General features: G+C 40.8%; 1 protein-coding gene across 1 annotated transcript in view; it reads right to left on the bottom strand.

The window, feature by feature from the left end:
- Positions 1 to 354: 354 nt before the first annotated feature.
- The window catches only part of BASP1 (brain abundant membrane attached signal protein 1), a 59,890-nt gene continuing 43,332 nt past the window's right edge, over positions 355 to 16,912 (bottom strand). Inside the window, exon 2 of the mRNA XM_023218260.1 lies at positions 355 to 1,947. Coding sequence (XP_023074028.1) covers positions 1,255 to 1,938 — 684 coding nt within the window. The 5' untranslated portion in view covers positions 1,939 to 1,947 and the 3' untranslated portion in view covers positions 355 to 1,254. The remainder of the gene's footprint in view (positions 1,948 to 16,912) is intronic.

Below are 16,912 nucleotides of genomic sequence, written 5' to 3'. Positions count from 1 at the left end.
CATATGCAGACACAGTAAGTTTTCAGTTTAACTTCTTCTGAGATAGTTTACTGACATTGCCCTAGCTACTTTTTTCAACAAATAATGTTCACTTTTTCTTTTAAATAGAGGTGGGGTCTCACTATCTTACTCAGGCTGGTCCTCAACTCTTGGGCTCAAGCCATCCACCCGCCTCAGCCTCCCAAAAGTGCTGGGATTACAGGTGTGATCCACCATGACTGGTCTGTTTTTTACTTCTATCCAAATATATTCAGAAAAATGGCCAATACAGTGCTCTGTTCTCTGATAAAGCAGGTATTGAGAGGGACTAGAGAAGTAAAACAAACAAACAAAACACCCAATAGTCTTTATTACTTCTTTTTAATTGTTTAACTTTATTACTGTTGCACCATTTATACAATTACATATAATTTCAATGCATCCATTGTACATTTTTTTGTTTTTTTATTTGTTTTTTTTTTTTTTCCATTTTCCAATGAGTGGTGTGTTGGTGTCTGTGACACAGAATGGAAGAGAAACTGGAACTGCAATGAACGCAGACTTTTTTTTTTTTTTTTTTTCATTTCCACTGACCAATAAACAGAACTACAGGTGCACCCAACCACGGACATGCATTAACTCGTCATGAGAAATCTAGGTAGGCTAAGTAGGATGAGAGAATGTTTGTCACTCCCAAAAATATCTGGAGAGGAAGAATGGAGGATTGGCATTGAGATCCATGTGGACAAGCTAAGTGGGCTCTGTCTGAAAGCTGGCATTCATCCACAACATTAAAAAAATATCAAAATAAGAAAGGCTGTAAATTAAAAAGAAAACACAGAAAATACTGCTCTCATAAAGATCTGATTGCCTTGGCACAGGCCCAGTGGGCAGAATCAAACGCATCACTCCCAACTCCCATTGCAGAAGAAAAGCTATTCAACTCTCAGCGGTGGAGGAGTGCATGTGGCGGCAGTTTCAGGTACAAACGATGTACTGCACTTTCAGACGCGATCTTGGAAATCCAGGACTTCTTGGTAAAGTTGACTGAAGGTATATTAGATATTTCCCCACAAAAATACTATTTGGATTCTCCCACCCCCTCCCTCCCTTGATGGGACAACATCCTTTATTTTTCCTTGGGCAATACATATCATTACTTCCCATTTGAAACAAGTTAGTATAGGAGAGAGAGAGGAGAGATAGGAGAGAGAGAGAAGATAGAGAGAGAGGAGATTGTTTGAGTGGTATTATTTTTCCTATAGGCTGTCCTTGTCACTCTTTCACGGCTACGGTTTGATCGGAATTAGCTGCCGGGGCCTCCACCGGCTTGGGCTCTTCTGCGGAGGCTGCGGGGGCCTGGGCCTTGGGTGTGGAACTAGGCGCTTCCGTGGCTGCGGGGGTCTCCTTGGAAGAGGGGGCAGCCTCCGAGCTGCCGGGTTTTGAGTCTGAAGCGGGGGCCCCGTCACTTTTGGTCTCCTGGGCGGCAGGAGCTGCGGGCGCCTCAGTCTTTTTGGGTTCCCCTTCCTCCTTGCTGGGCTCCTCCCCGGCAGCAGGGGCCGCGCTCTCGGCCGGGGCCGCGGCGGCCTCGGCAGCTTTGGGGGCCTCGCCGCCCGCAGCGGGGCCGGGGGCCGCCTGCTCCTGCTCGGGCGCCTTCGGGGGCTCCGCCTTGGCCTCCGCCGCGCCCTCCGTCTTCTCGGGCTCCGCCTTCGGGGCCTCCTCCTTGGCGGCCGCCGCGTCCTTCTCGGCCTCCTTCTCCTCGGCCTTGCCCTCGGCGTCCTGGTCGGGCTTCTCCTTGCCCTCCTTGGCCTCGGCGGGCTCCGCGGCCGCCTGGGGCTCGCTCTCCTTCGGGGTCCCCTCCTCTTCCGTCGCCGCGCCCTCAGCCTTCTTGTCTTTGTCCTTGGCTTTCTCGTCGTTCACATTGTAGCCCTTCTTCTTCTTGCTGAGCTTGCCTCCCATCTTGGAGTTCTGGAAGCAAACACAAAACAAAACAAAACGGGGGTTACTGCACAAGGGTGGGGACCACCAAAAGCTGCATTTTGCAAAGCAAGGGGTTCTGGGCCTGCTGCACCGCACACCCCAAAGGGGTGGCGTGGTAAACTAGTTACGCACAGTGAAGTTCAATTTATTCACGTATTTACTTTTGAGACAGGGTCTCGCTGTGTTACCCAGGCTGGAGTGCCATGGTGAGATCTCGTCTCACTGCAGCCTCCACCTCCTGGGCTCAGGGGATCCTCCCGCCTCAGCCTCCCGCACAGCTGGGCCCACAGGTACACCCACCATGCCCGGGTAATCAGTTAAATTATTATATTACACTGTTATTACACAATTGAAAGTAAAAAAAATTAAAAATCAGAAACCTTAAGGAGCTCAGTTAAGTGGGTTCTGCCATAATTTTAAATGAGTTTTTAAAACAATGAGTCAAGAAATTAAGGAGCTCAGTTGTGGAGCTTCTAATGATAGCCAGTTGAGGGAATAAACTGAGATCAAAGAATCAGTGATTAGAGGCAAAGCTTGTCAACCCTTGAGAGGAGGAGCACTATCTGTTTGTCATCTGCCATCCCATGTCTGATGCAAACACCAAGTGTGGAACAGGCGTGTGCAGCATGGCAGGGGCAGCCATCTTAGACCCAGGCTAGAGCTACAGAAAGGCGTCGCAATTTTAAAATGCTTGCTGGAGAAACTACATAGCTGTAATAAAGCACAAATCACAGATTTCTAGAAAATAATCTCAAACTACAAACTCTCTCTGCTACATATGTGTGTGTTTTGTATCAGCAAACACATCTTCAAACCGTAAGGTAAACGGGATTCAGTCTATCTTCTTACCAAGCAGGGGTAGTTCTGAAAACGCCAGTGTCTCCTGCTGGCTGTGTCTGACATAAATTCATTTCAAGGTATTTTCAGCTTAAAAAAAAATAGTTCCGTAGAAACATAAAATTGTTCTTCATTATCAATTTCCTGGTTACAATTCAAACTATAAATGCACGTTCAATGGTCATTAACAACCGTCTTGAGGCTGCTGCTTTCATTCTGGCACAAGAAACCCTATTTGTATTTGAATCTTGAATTTCTCTCCACTGAACACCAAGCATTAAACCAGATAAATAATAAATTTCTTCCAGAACCATGGCCATAGCTAAACAGGCTCTTGGTGTCTTCTTTTTCCTTCAAGTCCATTTTTCTGTCACCACACATCAGTGAAAACCCGCTGAAATGTTGCTTTTGCCAAGAAAATTGGTTGCTTTTCCTGGATGAAGCATGGCAGAAATCACATTATACTATTCTCCTTAGTCCCACAAATGAGAAAAGCCCAGGAGAGGGCGTCAGCCTCACGCTAGACCCCAAGGGAGGTTAGAAAGAGCAGGGGGGACCACCTGGTTTTGCCCAGGTGAGGTCCACTGGCAGAACTGTACACACTCCTTTGCCAGCTTTGCAAATATAGACATCCCTCGTTTAGAAGACAAAGATTTGCTGTTTATTTATTACCTCCTTGGAATCAAGATTCATGACAGTGAAATAACCTACATTTATCTTATTAAAAGTCGAGTTTTGGGTGGAAGAAAATGATTCTTCAGTCAAAATTTTTCTCACCACTCTATAGCTAATTTATCTGGAATGACTTCAGTAGTTGGGGAAAGAGAAAAGCAATAAACTAAAATTTGACTAAAATACTATTTATATTCTCAAGAAAGGTCTTTATGACGTTACCTAAGATTCTTACATGTTCTTCTTTTAAGAAAAGGGAGGGGCAATTAGTCATAACCTGCTTCAGACAGGCTCTATTGGATTTAACTTTTGATTATTTCTCCCTCAAAAGGAGAAACAAACATATGTGGCGAAAAATACAATTAAATATACGTTCATCCTATAAGCAATCACACAGCAGTACATGAAAATACAAAGAAATAAACTGGATCAGTATTTTAAATTGTAGTTTATAACTCTTCCATGGAATTCTTGTCAGTATGCACAAATGGCCTATACCAAATATAATTTCAGCTCCGATATTTCAAGATACATTTGGGTCCCTTAGGTTGAGCTAAATGAGAAACAGGAAACCTAACAGGTCTGCCTTTAGGATCTTCTCTCAATCCAGTAATAGAAACCCGTACACCAACTTAGAAATTACAGACACCAAGATAAAGTGCAAACATAGGGGGTACTGTCAGCATAACATGGCTGCTGCTTTCCGACACCCACAGCATGAAATCCTATACAGCAATCCCCAGAGGTTTACAGTCATGTTGGGTTACAAACCTAAAATCTGAGTTACTAAAACTGGCTTCTCTGACACACAGTTAAGGCCACATTCGAGTCTTTGTTTTATGCCCAGCTGCGATTTGTTTCTGGGTCAAAAATGAACACACATAATCAAGTTATAAGTAAGAAAGTATGTCTCAATCCAGTTTGTTTTTCAAATAAAGTTAACAAACGCCCCTGGCGTTTTGCTAATTTACCTCTACTGGTTATATTGAGGGATCAGAGGGAGGCTCATAGGACCCACCTGAACCCTGAAAAGGCAGGATTGTCTCATTATTTCCCAAGACCATATGGGTGAAGACCTTGCTTACAACATCTATTAACTGTTTCCTAGGTATCAAGCACAATCCTACTCACAAATATATTACATACAATATGTAATCTCAACAGCATCATGGGGTAGTATGCCATTCATTCACCTTCTTCTTTTACCCATAAGGAAATCCTACTAGCTGAGTTCGTGGAGCTGTACTACAAGCAAAGGCCAAGTCCAGCAAAATTCAGTAAGGCAGGAAGGCACCAGAGAGGGGGTAGAAGGAACTCCGCTGAGAAGCCAGCCACGGGGCAAAGCTCTCAGCCCAGTAATGTTACACACCTGGGTTACAAGGATGGTGCCACCTGGCGTAGCTCAGAAGTTGAGGGAATAAGGAAGAAATTCAGTATTTCGAGTATCCTCTGCCTCTCAACATTTCATCTTCCTATTTGCCAGAGGAGGTTTTTACCAAGAGAAAGCAATGAGCACACAGTTTAATGATTTCATTAAATTTATTCATGTTTTTTTTTTCTTTTAGACAGAGTCTCAGTCTGTCACCTAGGCAGGAGTGCAGCAGCAGCACAATCTGGGCTCACTGCAACCTCTGCCTCCCAGGTTCAAGCAATTCTCCTGCCTCAGCCTCCCAAGTAGCTGAGATTACAGTAGTCTGCCACCACGCCCAGCTAATTTTTGTATCTTTAGCATAGATGAGGTTTCACCACATTGGCCAGGCTGGTCTTGAACTCCTGACCTCAGATGATCCGCCTACCTCGCCCTCCCGAAGTGCTGGGATTACAGGTGTGAGCCACCATGCCCAGGTGATTTCATTCATTTCTGTTATTTCTAATTTTGAAAGAAATCATTTGGTACAGAAAGTTAGACGTTGGAACTTCTAAGATTAAAATAAAGCAGTTTAAAAAAATATGGCAACAGGTAATCTATGCTGAAAGTCACTAAACCAAAGCTCTACTGAAAGGGCTGAGACTGACTTTGCATTTCTCCACAATTAGGAAATTCACTAGAAACTGAGCAGCACAGCAACAAAATTCAGACCAATGCTGAATGCACTGACCTCAGCTCTATGTGTTTATGTATTAACCAATCACTAAAACTGACCTCTGTTATGACATCTCAGAAAAAAGCAAATTCTGAAGCTATCCTTTAAAGACCGGGTGTGGTGGCTCACACCTATAATCCCAGCACTTTAGGAGGCCGAGGTGGGTGGACCACTTGAGGTCAGGAGTTCAAGACCAACCTGGCCAACATGGCAAAACCCCGTCTCTACAAAAATTACAAAAATTAGCCAGGCGTGGTGGTGTGCACCTATCATCCCAGCTACTCAGGAGGCTTGAACCCGGGAGGTGGAGGTTCAGTGAGCCGAGATCAGCCACTGCGCTCTGGCCTGAGCAGCAGAGCAAGACTCTGTCTCAAAAAAAAAAGCAAACCAAAAAGCTGTCCTTTAAAGAAACCTTGACGCCACAAGGGCCAAAATGACAGGCTTACCGATTAATATTGGCATAGAAAATAACCATAAACAGTAGTAGAGAGAGGAATTTCACTGAGTTTAATCTGGTAAATATTGGACAAGAATTGAATTTCAAGGAGACTTTGGACATTGGGTCATGGCAGGGTATAAAAATCCCACCTCCACAGCACACCCACCCAGAATCCTTGGGCAAGTTATTTAATCTCATTATCCTTTCGTTTCCTTTAAAATAATTTTTTTTTTAAATGTCAATTTCATGGGAATTTAATGTGAGGCCATGTGAGTACAACATTTTACATTTCCAGGGCCTGCAAAAATGTTAGTTCCTTGTCCCATCATTTAATTGGAAAATTCTTAGGTAATTCTTTGCTTGTAAACTCCAACAGAATAGTTAGAACACAGGTTCCACACACCAAGTTCTAGAATCAGGAATCTGAAGCACCACAGTGAAAAGAACATTTAACATCTTTTTAAAATGTTTAATGTTATCAGAAAGATGTTTGGTATATGTGTTCCATGCATGCCCCTGCTGATTCTATTTGCAAAAGAAGTTTTTACAGTTATCTGTTGTCACCATACTGTAAAAGTAAAATCTCTACTTCTTTGATCTGAATATTTTACCTACTTAAGATTAATATTTTAGCTGTTAAATATGTTAACAGTCCATTCTACCAAGAAATCAGTTTCTACACAGAGATTAAAAACCAGATTAGTTATATCCACTCCTCCCAGTTAGAATTAGTATTGGAAACAGAAGAGGGGGCTGGTGCAGTTGCTCACGCCTGTAATCCCAGCTCTTTGGGAGGCCAAGGTGGGAGGATCACCTAAGGTCGGGAGTTCGAGACCAGCCTGACCAACATGGGGAAACCCCCATCTCTACTAAAAATACAAAATTACCCAGGTGTGGTGGTGCATGCCTATAACCCCAGCTACTCAGGAGGCTGAGGCAGGAGAATCGCTCGAACCTGGGAAGTGGAGGTGGCGGTGAGCCGAGATTGCCCCATTGCACTCCATCCTGGGCAACAAGAGCAAAACTCTTGTCTCAAAAAACAAAAATAAAGAAAAGAAATGTAATTCCATTTTTTGCTGTCTCCTCACCACCTCTTCATCACTTGGTCCAAGGAAACAAGAGAAAAGTGTTTTGATCACCAAGATGGAAAAGGAATCCCAATTCTTTTACTCATTTAATGCCTCAAATTTCATATGTAAAGGGTAAAACCCTGGTCTGCACCTTATCTTGGCTAATAAGCTAAACACACCATGTTTATGAGAAAAGCTAACATTGTCAAATATCATTTTGTTTTGCCACTTCCAACAGAAGAATATTGTTCTTTTATCATATGTCAAATAGCTTGATAAAGATACCAACTTACATCTTTAAAATCCCCCACAACTATCTTGTGACTATTTTTATTCCCTTCCACCTTACAAAACCAAGCCTCCATCTAATTAATCTCATCTGGCTAGAAACAGATATTCTGGAAGAAATGTGCTAAAGTTCTGCTTTTTGGTGAAGAGAGAAGAGAATGTGCTATTCGAGCACCATGAGTTGATCAGAGCAACCTGGGCTGGAAAGCAGGAAAATCAGAGGGAGGCCTGGAAAGGTCAGAGGGAGGGTTGGAGGTGATTACTCATCACACCAGCCTGGTCCTTTTTTGCCTTCACCTGCCAGGAAACTCAAAAAGTGTTTGCATCCGTGGAATACATGCCTATCACCTTCTGAGTCTCACTTCCTATAACTGATGTTAGCTTAGACTACACACTCGGTACTGACACAAATCTTTCTTTGCTTATTGGCAGCAAATCCTGTTCCCTAATAAATGAAAGCATACATTTATGAACGTTCGTGAAACTTCTAAAGACGAGTTTCCTCCAACTTTTTTATGCCTAGGAAGGCACATAAAAGAGCAACTTCATCGCTAGGTAGTCAAGGTAAGGCGAAGCTTTTTTGTTTGTTTGTTTGTTTTTGTCCTCAGAGACAACTACACTTTAGTTTCTTCACAGGGCCTGGTTAAAAAATAAAGAAAAATAAAGAACGAACATATGGCCTAAAAAATAGGTTTTAATTCTTCCTCCAAAGCAAATTAAAACAAGTGTATTGAGTCTTAGAGCTAACAAGTATTTCTTATTTTACAGAAGAAAATCCTATTTATAAGATTAACGTTCAACTTTATAGGAGGAAAAAAATGTGGTCCTATGCATTGCTATAATAGGAAACCAAAAAACCAAAAACAAACAAAAAAAAAACCCAGTAAATTGGTTCTTACTATTGAAAGCTTAAATTTAATATGAAAATTTATTTGGGAGAGTAAAGGTGAGAAATAATTTGAAATCTTATGTTATAATGAAGACACTCTGTAATAAAGACAATCTCCTCTACCACGTTTTCCAATTGCTTGTTCCTTTTTCTCCAGGAAGCCTGTCAGGGAACACAGAAGATACTCCTTATCCATTCAAATCTTCTGCTGTGTTTATTTTGTACACAGAATTCACAGGATGCACTGGGTCCAAATCTCTTCTGTACACGCTTAATAGCTAAGAATTTCACTAAACCACCAGAGTTCTTACAAACTATAATAGGATCCCCTCTGTACACACTTAATAGTAAATAATTTCACTAAACAACCATGATTTGGCTGCTGACATGACCAGCTCATCCAGAACTTCCCTAATACGCACTTACATTTTTTCTTACCTTAAACCACTCCAATAGCACAGCCTACCGTATTAAAATTCAGTCTTTCAGTTTGAGAAAATAAAGGTGGAAGAGTAGATAGCAAAATGCCATATAAGAAAAAAATAAATTATGAAATATTTTATTTGTTTGACTTGTGTCAAAAACAAGTCACCTAGCACTCAGTATGAAGTGTGCTAAAAAATGGTAGGTGTGCTGGGGGTTGGTCTCCACTGTCAACAAACTGCTATGAGACTCAGTGATTACCCTTTGGATCTCAAATTTCCTAATCAGTAAAACGAAGATACTTAAAGAGCATTCTCTTTCTAGGGGGAAAAATAATTTTATGAATGCTTCTGGCCCTAAATAAAATGCAATGCAAGATTTTAAAAAAAGTGTTATTATCAACAGAGTTCAATATATCTGCTAATCACTATCATAAAAACATATCATCTTACACCCTAAAGATTAAATTGACAACCAGCTGCTATTACTATGATTGGATGTCTTCATACATCATTTCAATATGTGAAGTTTGCTGAAAATTAGAAATAAACGATTTTAAAAAGCAAAAAAACAAAAATGGGGGGTCGCTGGGAGCAGTGGCTCATGCCTGTAATCCCAGCACTTTGGGAGGCCAAGGCAGGAGGATCACAAGGTCAAGAGTTCAAGAGAAGCCTGGCCAACATGGCGAAACCTTGTCTCTACTAAAAATACAAAAATTAGCCAGGAGCAGAGTGGCATGTGCTTATAATCCCAGCTATTTGGGAGGCTGAGGCAGGAGAATCGCTTGGACCCGGGAGGTAGAGATTGCAGTGGGCTGAGATGGTGCCACTGCACTCCAGCCTGGGGCCTGGCAACAGAGCAAGACTTCATCTCAAAAAAAAAAAAAAAAGGCAAAAAAATACAAATAAAAATGGTAACATGACATCCAAATATTTATTAAAGCATAGAATGTTTTTTAATGTTTTCAACTATATTTAGAAAATATTTTCAGAATCATGTGTCAACTCCGTAAGGAATGAGTCAGGATGGAATGGCTCACTGAAGCCATCTCAGATAGAGCCGTAACTGTCAGAAAAGTCAGGTTTCATCAGCTTCGCTCACGCAGAACTGGTTCACAGTGCCCTGGTTGTGGAAGACACTCGCTTGTTTCTCCTTTACCTACTTTGATGGGTCATCTGCCAACCACTGGTGGTCCTGCCTTGCAAGACCTGCCCTGTGCCCAAGCTCTTTGAGCAAGCATGCTTCCTGAAAATAACCAAACTGTCTTTTCCTGTTATGCGATGCTAAGTAATATCAGCCTACAGATACTTTAAATTATCCTTTCAAATACAGTTTAAATCAGTCTCACAAGGGCTAATCACAATTCTCGAAAACTAATGTGATATTCAGTTTAGTGTCAAGTAGAAATGTTGAGAAAAACAAAGTGTGAAAAGTTCTCAGGCCCAATACAACCACTTACAAAACCAGGGTATATCACCATTTTTACAGAGCTATCCACAGGCAACATTTTGAAAGATTATGTTTGGAGTTCCTGCATTGGGAAAGAGTTCCAGGTCAGATACAGCTTTTTTTTTTTTTTTTTTTTAAGACAGAATCTCGCTGCTGTCACCCAGGCTGGAGTGCAGTGGCGCGATCTTGGCTCACTGCAACTTGCACCTCTTGGTTCAAGTGATTCTCGTGCCTCAGCTTCCTGAGTAGCTGGGATTACCTGTGCACCAACACACCTGGCTAATTTTTGTATTTTTAGTATTTTAGTAGAGATGGGCTTTCACCATGTTGGCCAAGCTGGTCTCAAACTCCTGACCTCAGGTGATTCGCTTGCCTCAGACACCCAAAGTGCTGGGATTACAAGCGTGAGCCACCATGACCCGCCCCAGATATAGCTTTTAACGCCAACTTTAGGAATATCAACAAGGAGGTCATGGTGAATTCAAACACAATAAGCCGAAGATTCATTACTCTTATATGAACAAGAGCAAGAGTGAGAATGAGATAAGGAGGGACGGAGAGGTGGGGAAGGAACAGAGATAACGCCTCTCATTTTGAATAAATTCTCTTTTCATCCTCCTTAAAACTGCTTTTTCTGAAAATCTACTCCTCCACCAGACATAATCTTTTTCTGCATTTTTAGCTTATGGAAATTGAAGCCACATATACTGTTTCTTAAACTTCTCTTCTAGCAGGACACTGTCAGAGGCACACCACAGTGAAATTTTCCCGCTCTGTAGGATTAAGTCGTGTCTCCATTCTGCCCCAAAGTGACAGCAACGGTGTATGAATCGGGAATCCCAAGTGGGTGGTGTCCCTTGCTCTCTGATGCTACCAGAGGAACCCAATTTGACCAACAACTGCTGTGGCAAGTGGGGTCACTGAGCTGACCTGGTCTTCAGCAGGACTTATTATGTCCTTAATAGAAGACACTTCTACCCCTTGCAGTGACTAAGGGTTCTCAAATCCCTTTGCTGGTATCGAGTGAAAACGCATGGGTCAGTCCTGCTGCCTATGCATTCTTTGGGTTTGGGTCAAGACACCTGCAGTATTTAAAGACACATAGAGGCACAACCCTATATATCAGAATGGTATCTAATTCACATTTGAGCTGAAAGTTGTTCTAACAACTTTCCAATGAAATGTGAGCTTTCGGAGAGCTATCATTTATTACTTCCTTTCTTTAGTCTTTTAAATAGAACACTTATTAAATAGGTTGTTTGGACAAAGGAGAGCAAGAAAGGGAGACATGTTGGCTCAAAAGGAGTATCAAGTAGGAAAAACAATAGTGTTACCGTTACCACCTTTAAGAGGATTTCAGTGCTTTGTGGCACGTCTAAGTGATGACATGGCATCAGGCTTCCAAAAGATGCCCTCTAGAGACCAGGGTCATGAAAAGAGCTCTCAAGAGCCCTTCTGCATTTTGATGGCAAGCAAAATCATTGGTAATTAAATGCTAATGCTTATCTCAGCCTACATACCTAATTTTAGAAGGTTTGATATGCAGACGCTCACCATTTGTGGACTGTTGAAACTTCATTTCAGTAGCACTTTGTTGGTTATATCCATTACTTAATATGTTATCCAAGTCTTTGCATTAAATGGGTTTTTGGATGAAAAATGCAAGTCCCCAATATACCATTGCCCTTCTTCAGAAAATGCAACCTTGCACAATGACAAAATTTCCAGGAGTTATCCACCCCCAGGCCAAGGGGGTTACATGCACTGTGTCCTTCCCATAATTACCACATAGTCCACGACATCTCCAATTTGATTTTTCATTAACACGATTTTACATGTACGTTGCTCTGTCAATGGACAACAACATGGTTCTGTAATGTAATAAGAATCATTAGCATGCATTAACTGCTAGATAAAATAAGAAAATGATATCAAATTTCTCCACATGATCTGAAAGTTACTATGTTCACTACTTTACATGCCATTCCTACTTATATCTTCTTTCCCTGGATTATTATAATATCTAAGCACTTCCTATATAGGGCAGTTTGAATCATACAAAGGTCCTATCCACTACAAAGTTTTCTACTTTGAAAATGCAAATTTGGATTTATTACCATTTCATCTAGAACCAGAGGAATAAAGTTATTAAGGATGAGATCAGACAGATGATAATGGAGAAGATGGCTCCAAGTCTACAGCAAAACCCAACATAAATATGCAACAATATGTGTCAGAGACTGGAGTGTTATTTCTGGTTTGATTGCAGCTTCATCATGCAATCAAGACAAGAAGTCATCTCCTTTTCATTCTGTTTCCATCTTATAACCAGAAAAAAATACATCTGCTTACAAAGATGCAGAGAACGAATCAAAGTTTCATGACAAAGTTCAGTACGTGGCTGCAGCATATTAACTGTGTACCCTTGGACAAGCAACTATCATCTACTAATTCAGAGCTGCAAATGTTAACAAGGATTATATACCAGCCAATTCACTAACAATTTTTTTTAAGTAACACATAAACTTACAACTGAGTTGCATCTACATGCAAATCCATCACCAACAAGTTGGGTTTATAATTATGCAAGTGAAAAGAATGCAAGTTATTGATCAAATCTACCTGAAGCAAATGTTGGAATAAGAGGGAAAAAAATTCCTTTTTATATAAAGAAAAGAATTTACAAAAAATAAAAAAGCACAACACATACAAAGTATTTTCAATACTATCGGAAGAAAGAAATCTAAAATATTTATGTCCAGCAATTTCTATTTCCAACAAATGACTGGCACTTTTCTTTTAAAAGGTTGAAATTTTTATTCTAAAAGAGGAAAGTGAAATAAAGGTAATGTAGCCCATGTGTATATTTAGTATTCCAACCAGTATGTGCTCTGTCGCAGTGACTTGTCAAGTCTTCAGTGCCTGGTGGCAATTTCCATTGTTGAAATTATTGTTGTCGGTGTCCAATTCAGCCAAGGCTCATACTTAGCAATTCTAATAACATCCCCATCATTTAGAGGATGCAGATGTCCTCTAGGGAGAGGACACTATCTTAAGAGCTGCCAACCCATGTCTAAGTTTCTAGGTAAACCTTTGAAATATCATAAGTAAAAAGGTAGAGAAAACATTCAAGACAATTTATTACCTTGTCACAATAAAAATGTTCATCAGTGTAAAAAGTATGATAAAGAAATGCAACAAACTTGAGGGAACAAAGTACACATACGCAGAGAAGCACACACTCACACTCCTACAACCAAATTTTCCCAAGGAGGTGATTCAGATGAGTTCGATCTACAAAATCAGAAAGTCCCTAATACAAAAGAAGCTGAATCACAAGAAACCCCTCCATTATTCTTCATGAAGCCCAGTCTAGCCCTACACACACACACCGGCACAGCGTCTTTGGGGATCTTTCGTCAAAAATCCAAAATGCATAAACATCTGAGGTGACAGTTGTTCATTACTTTAATTTTATCTTTCCACATTTTATTCAAAAATTGTAATACCAGGTGGGGTGCAGTGGCTCATGCCTGTAATCCCAGGACTTTGGGAGGCCGAGGCAAGAGGATCACTTGAGCCCAGGAGTTTGAGACCAGCCTGGGCAAAATAGTGAGACCCTGTCTCTTTTAAAAACGGAAAGAAAAGAAATGTTAAAAAATATATATATAATAATACATTGTACCCCAATAAAGATACACAATGAGACTCTGTCACAATATAATTTGTAGAAGTCAACATCCAGAGTGATCTCAATTAGTCTAGAAAAATAGACTTGATCGGGGCGGGGCGCAGGGACTCACGCCTGTAATCCCAGCACTTTGGGAGGCGGAGGTGGGCGGGTCACGAGATCGAGACCATTCTGGCTAACACGGTGAAACCCCGTTTCTACTAAAAATACAAAAAATTAGCCAGGCACAGTGGCGGGCGCCTGTGGTCCCAGCTACTCGGGAGGCTGAGGCAGGAGAATGGCGGGAACCCGGGAGGCGGAGCTTGGGGTGAGCCGAGATGGCGCCACTGCACTCCAGCCTGGGCGACAGAGCGAGACTCCGTCTTAAAAAAAAAAAAAAAAAAAAAAAAAAAAAGATTTGATCTTAGTGAGAAAGTATCTTTTTGAACTGTGCGCTAGGTGTAAGACGTGACAGGGAACATGAGTGAGTGAAGAGCCTACTCTAGCAAGAGGGAGAAGACATATGAAGACAATTAAAATATAAATGAGAGTAAGTCAGGCGCTATCAGGAGAAGGAAAAGCAACGATTTCACCGGAAGAGATGACGATTAGTTGAGATCAGGATCAGAAAGGTTCATAGAGAAGGCAGAATCTGAGACAGTAGAAATATAAAAAATACTTATTCATATACACTCAGCATAAGACTGTTTTGATACTTATCTTTACACATATCAACTCATTAGCTATCTCATCAGTTTTACAAGGGAGAAATTATTACTATCCCCACTTTAGCATGAGGAAACTAAGACACATAGCAGGTACATAACTTACCCAGGATCAACCAACCAGTTATTTGTGGAGGTGTGAGGTGAACACAGGCACTCTGGCTCACTCACCCAGGTTAACATTAAGGTCTCTTAGCCATCATGATAAGTTGCCCTGAAGAACAAATAAGCTTTCTGCAGATGAGGATGTGGAAATGCAAAGTGTTTATGTCAAAGGGAACAAAGAGGAAACGTCCAATTGAGATTATCAGAAAACCCTATTGATATTTAAGAGGAAGGAGAGGACTCTCATATACTAGGAGTAAGAAAAGATGGACTCTAAATCTATAAAGGTTGCTTCACAGGGAAAATATCTCTACTTAGATGACAGAAAGCAGAAAAACAGCTCTTGTAGGAGTTAGAAAGGAAAATATTATGTCTCAAAAATCAAAAGAGAAAATTTTACAAGGCAGCTTGGAGGAGGCACATGCTGCTACAAAAAGGTTACGAAAGATGAGAACAGAGATGGCACAAATTGATCCAGTGATGGGCTGTCAACAATGGACCTCAGAGTCACTTCGATAAAGGAGTGAAGAAGACACCTGCCTCTTTGAAAGGGCTCACAGAGCACAGAAGGTGCCAGAAGAGAAAGCCACAATGGTCAATACCAAAGAGTGTGGTTAATGGCAGAAATGTGCCATTTTGGCAAGACTTGTATTTGTTTACAAGGATTTACAAGAACTGAAAATATCTATGGGAAGATGGGATGAGACAAAGGATAAAAATCAAAACTAAAGTGGAAAGTTGAGGGAGGAATCTTGACAGGGCAAAGTTCTGGGAGACTCAGAGAGGCAAGTCCGGATGGTTGTTGAAGTGGAACACTTTGTTATGCAGATGGGGGAAGAGAGAAGCCAATGAGATAAATTCTAAATCTGATGGTTATTCCAACTCAACATGCTCTCTTTTACATGCATATGGTTAAATCTGAATTATTCCAGAGTAATGGCTCCACACGATCTTCACATAGTAAACGTTAGATCATGTGTCTTTGAAATACTCCTTTACCTTACAGTGTTTGATTGTGCAGTCACTTACCTTCTTAGTACTCTCTATTACAACACTTAGGATTTCTTAAGTACTGGGAAAAGGGGAGACATTTCAACAACTAAAATGCTGAAGAACTGCCACAGTGACCACTAAACCTGGAGAGGTCTTATTGTGAAACAACGGGTATGCAAAAGTAAAGGCAACAGGCTTGCTGCATTATAAATGGTTTTAGGAGCTTCTGAGATAAGGAAATGCACAGTCAGCATCCATATATGTATTCACTACATAAATGTAAAAAAACAAACCTTAATTCTTGAGAACTTCTTATTCTGTCCTTACTATGCAATCTGGTCTTGGTCTTTAGATACACCATCCATCTTTGGTCATTTATCTAAATAATCATTGCCTAAGCCTTTTAAATTTTATTTATAAAATAGATTTTTAAAAAATTTTTAGAGATGGGGGTCTCACTATATTTCCCAGGCTGGTCTCAAACTCCTGAGCTCAAGCAGTCCTCCCACCCTGGTCTCCCAAAGTGCTGGGATTACAGGTGTGAACCACCTGACCAGCCAGGTCTGCTTAACCCTTTTATATTGTTGTATCGTGTTCGAAGTTCTAGCAGTAAAATAGACTTGCCTGACTTCACTTGAATCTTGACCTAGGGCGTTTCTTCAATATTTATTCAACATAAATCTGAGGCTTCAGAACAAAGATTTTGCTTCATGGGTGTTAATGCACAATGGGTACTTGATAAATATCACAGACTCACTACAGACTGAAACATCTAATTTTCAAATTATAAACTTGTAAGATGAAAGAGTCCATGACTGTAAGTTGGGTTACCTTTCACTAGCAGTAGAAAAAAATAAATAAGCTAAATTATAATGGAAATTTCCATTGCATTAAATGAGACGTGGTCAAGTTCCAGGCACCATCCATGACCACAAACTCTCTGCCACTGGGACTCATCACATAATTAAAGACCAGAATGCAGAAATCACTGCAATGATATTGTCAAGATTTTTTTTTCTTTTGTTACTATGTGCATATTGTAGAGACCAATTTTTAAAGGTGAATCTCCTAATTGATTCTACAAGATTTAACCATAAAACCCTGACTTGATAATGCTACTATAGAGGTGGCAGATAATAGTTAAGCTTCTCCTTGAATGGGAAGGTTGACTGCATAGACACAAATGCAGAGGGTTTTTCCTTCTTTTTAATACATCCTGCCACATGTAGCAAACACTATCACAAAACATGCATTATTCATTCTCATCAATAGTCTGATATGCTTTTTAGAGTCTGCTGTGTGTTCGCAT

The sequence above is a fragment of the Piliocolobus tephrosceles genome, chromosome 4 (genome assembly GCF_002776525.5).
Source record: "Piliocolobus tephrosceles isolate RC106 chromosome 4, ASM277652v3, whole genome shotgun sequence".
Lineage (NCBI taxonomy): Eukaryota > Metazoa > Chordata > Mammalia > Primates > Cercopithecidae > Piliocolobus > Piliocolobus tephrosceles.
This window is presented reverse-complemented; position numbering and strand designations above follow the sequence as displayed.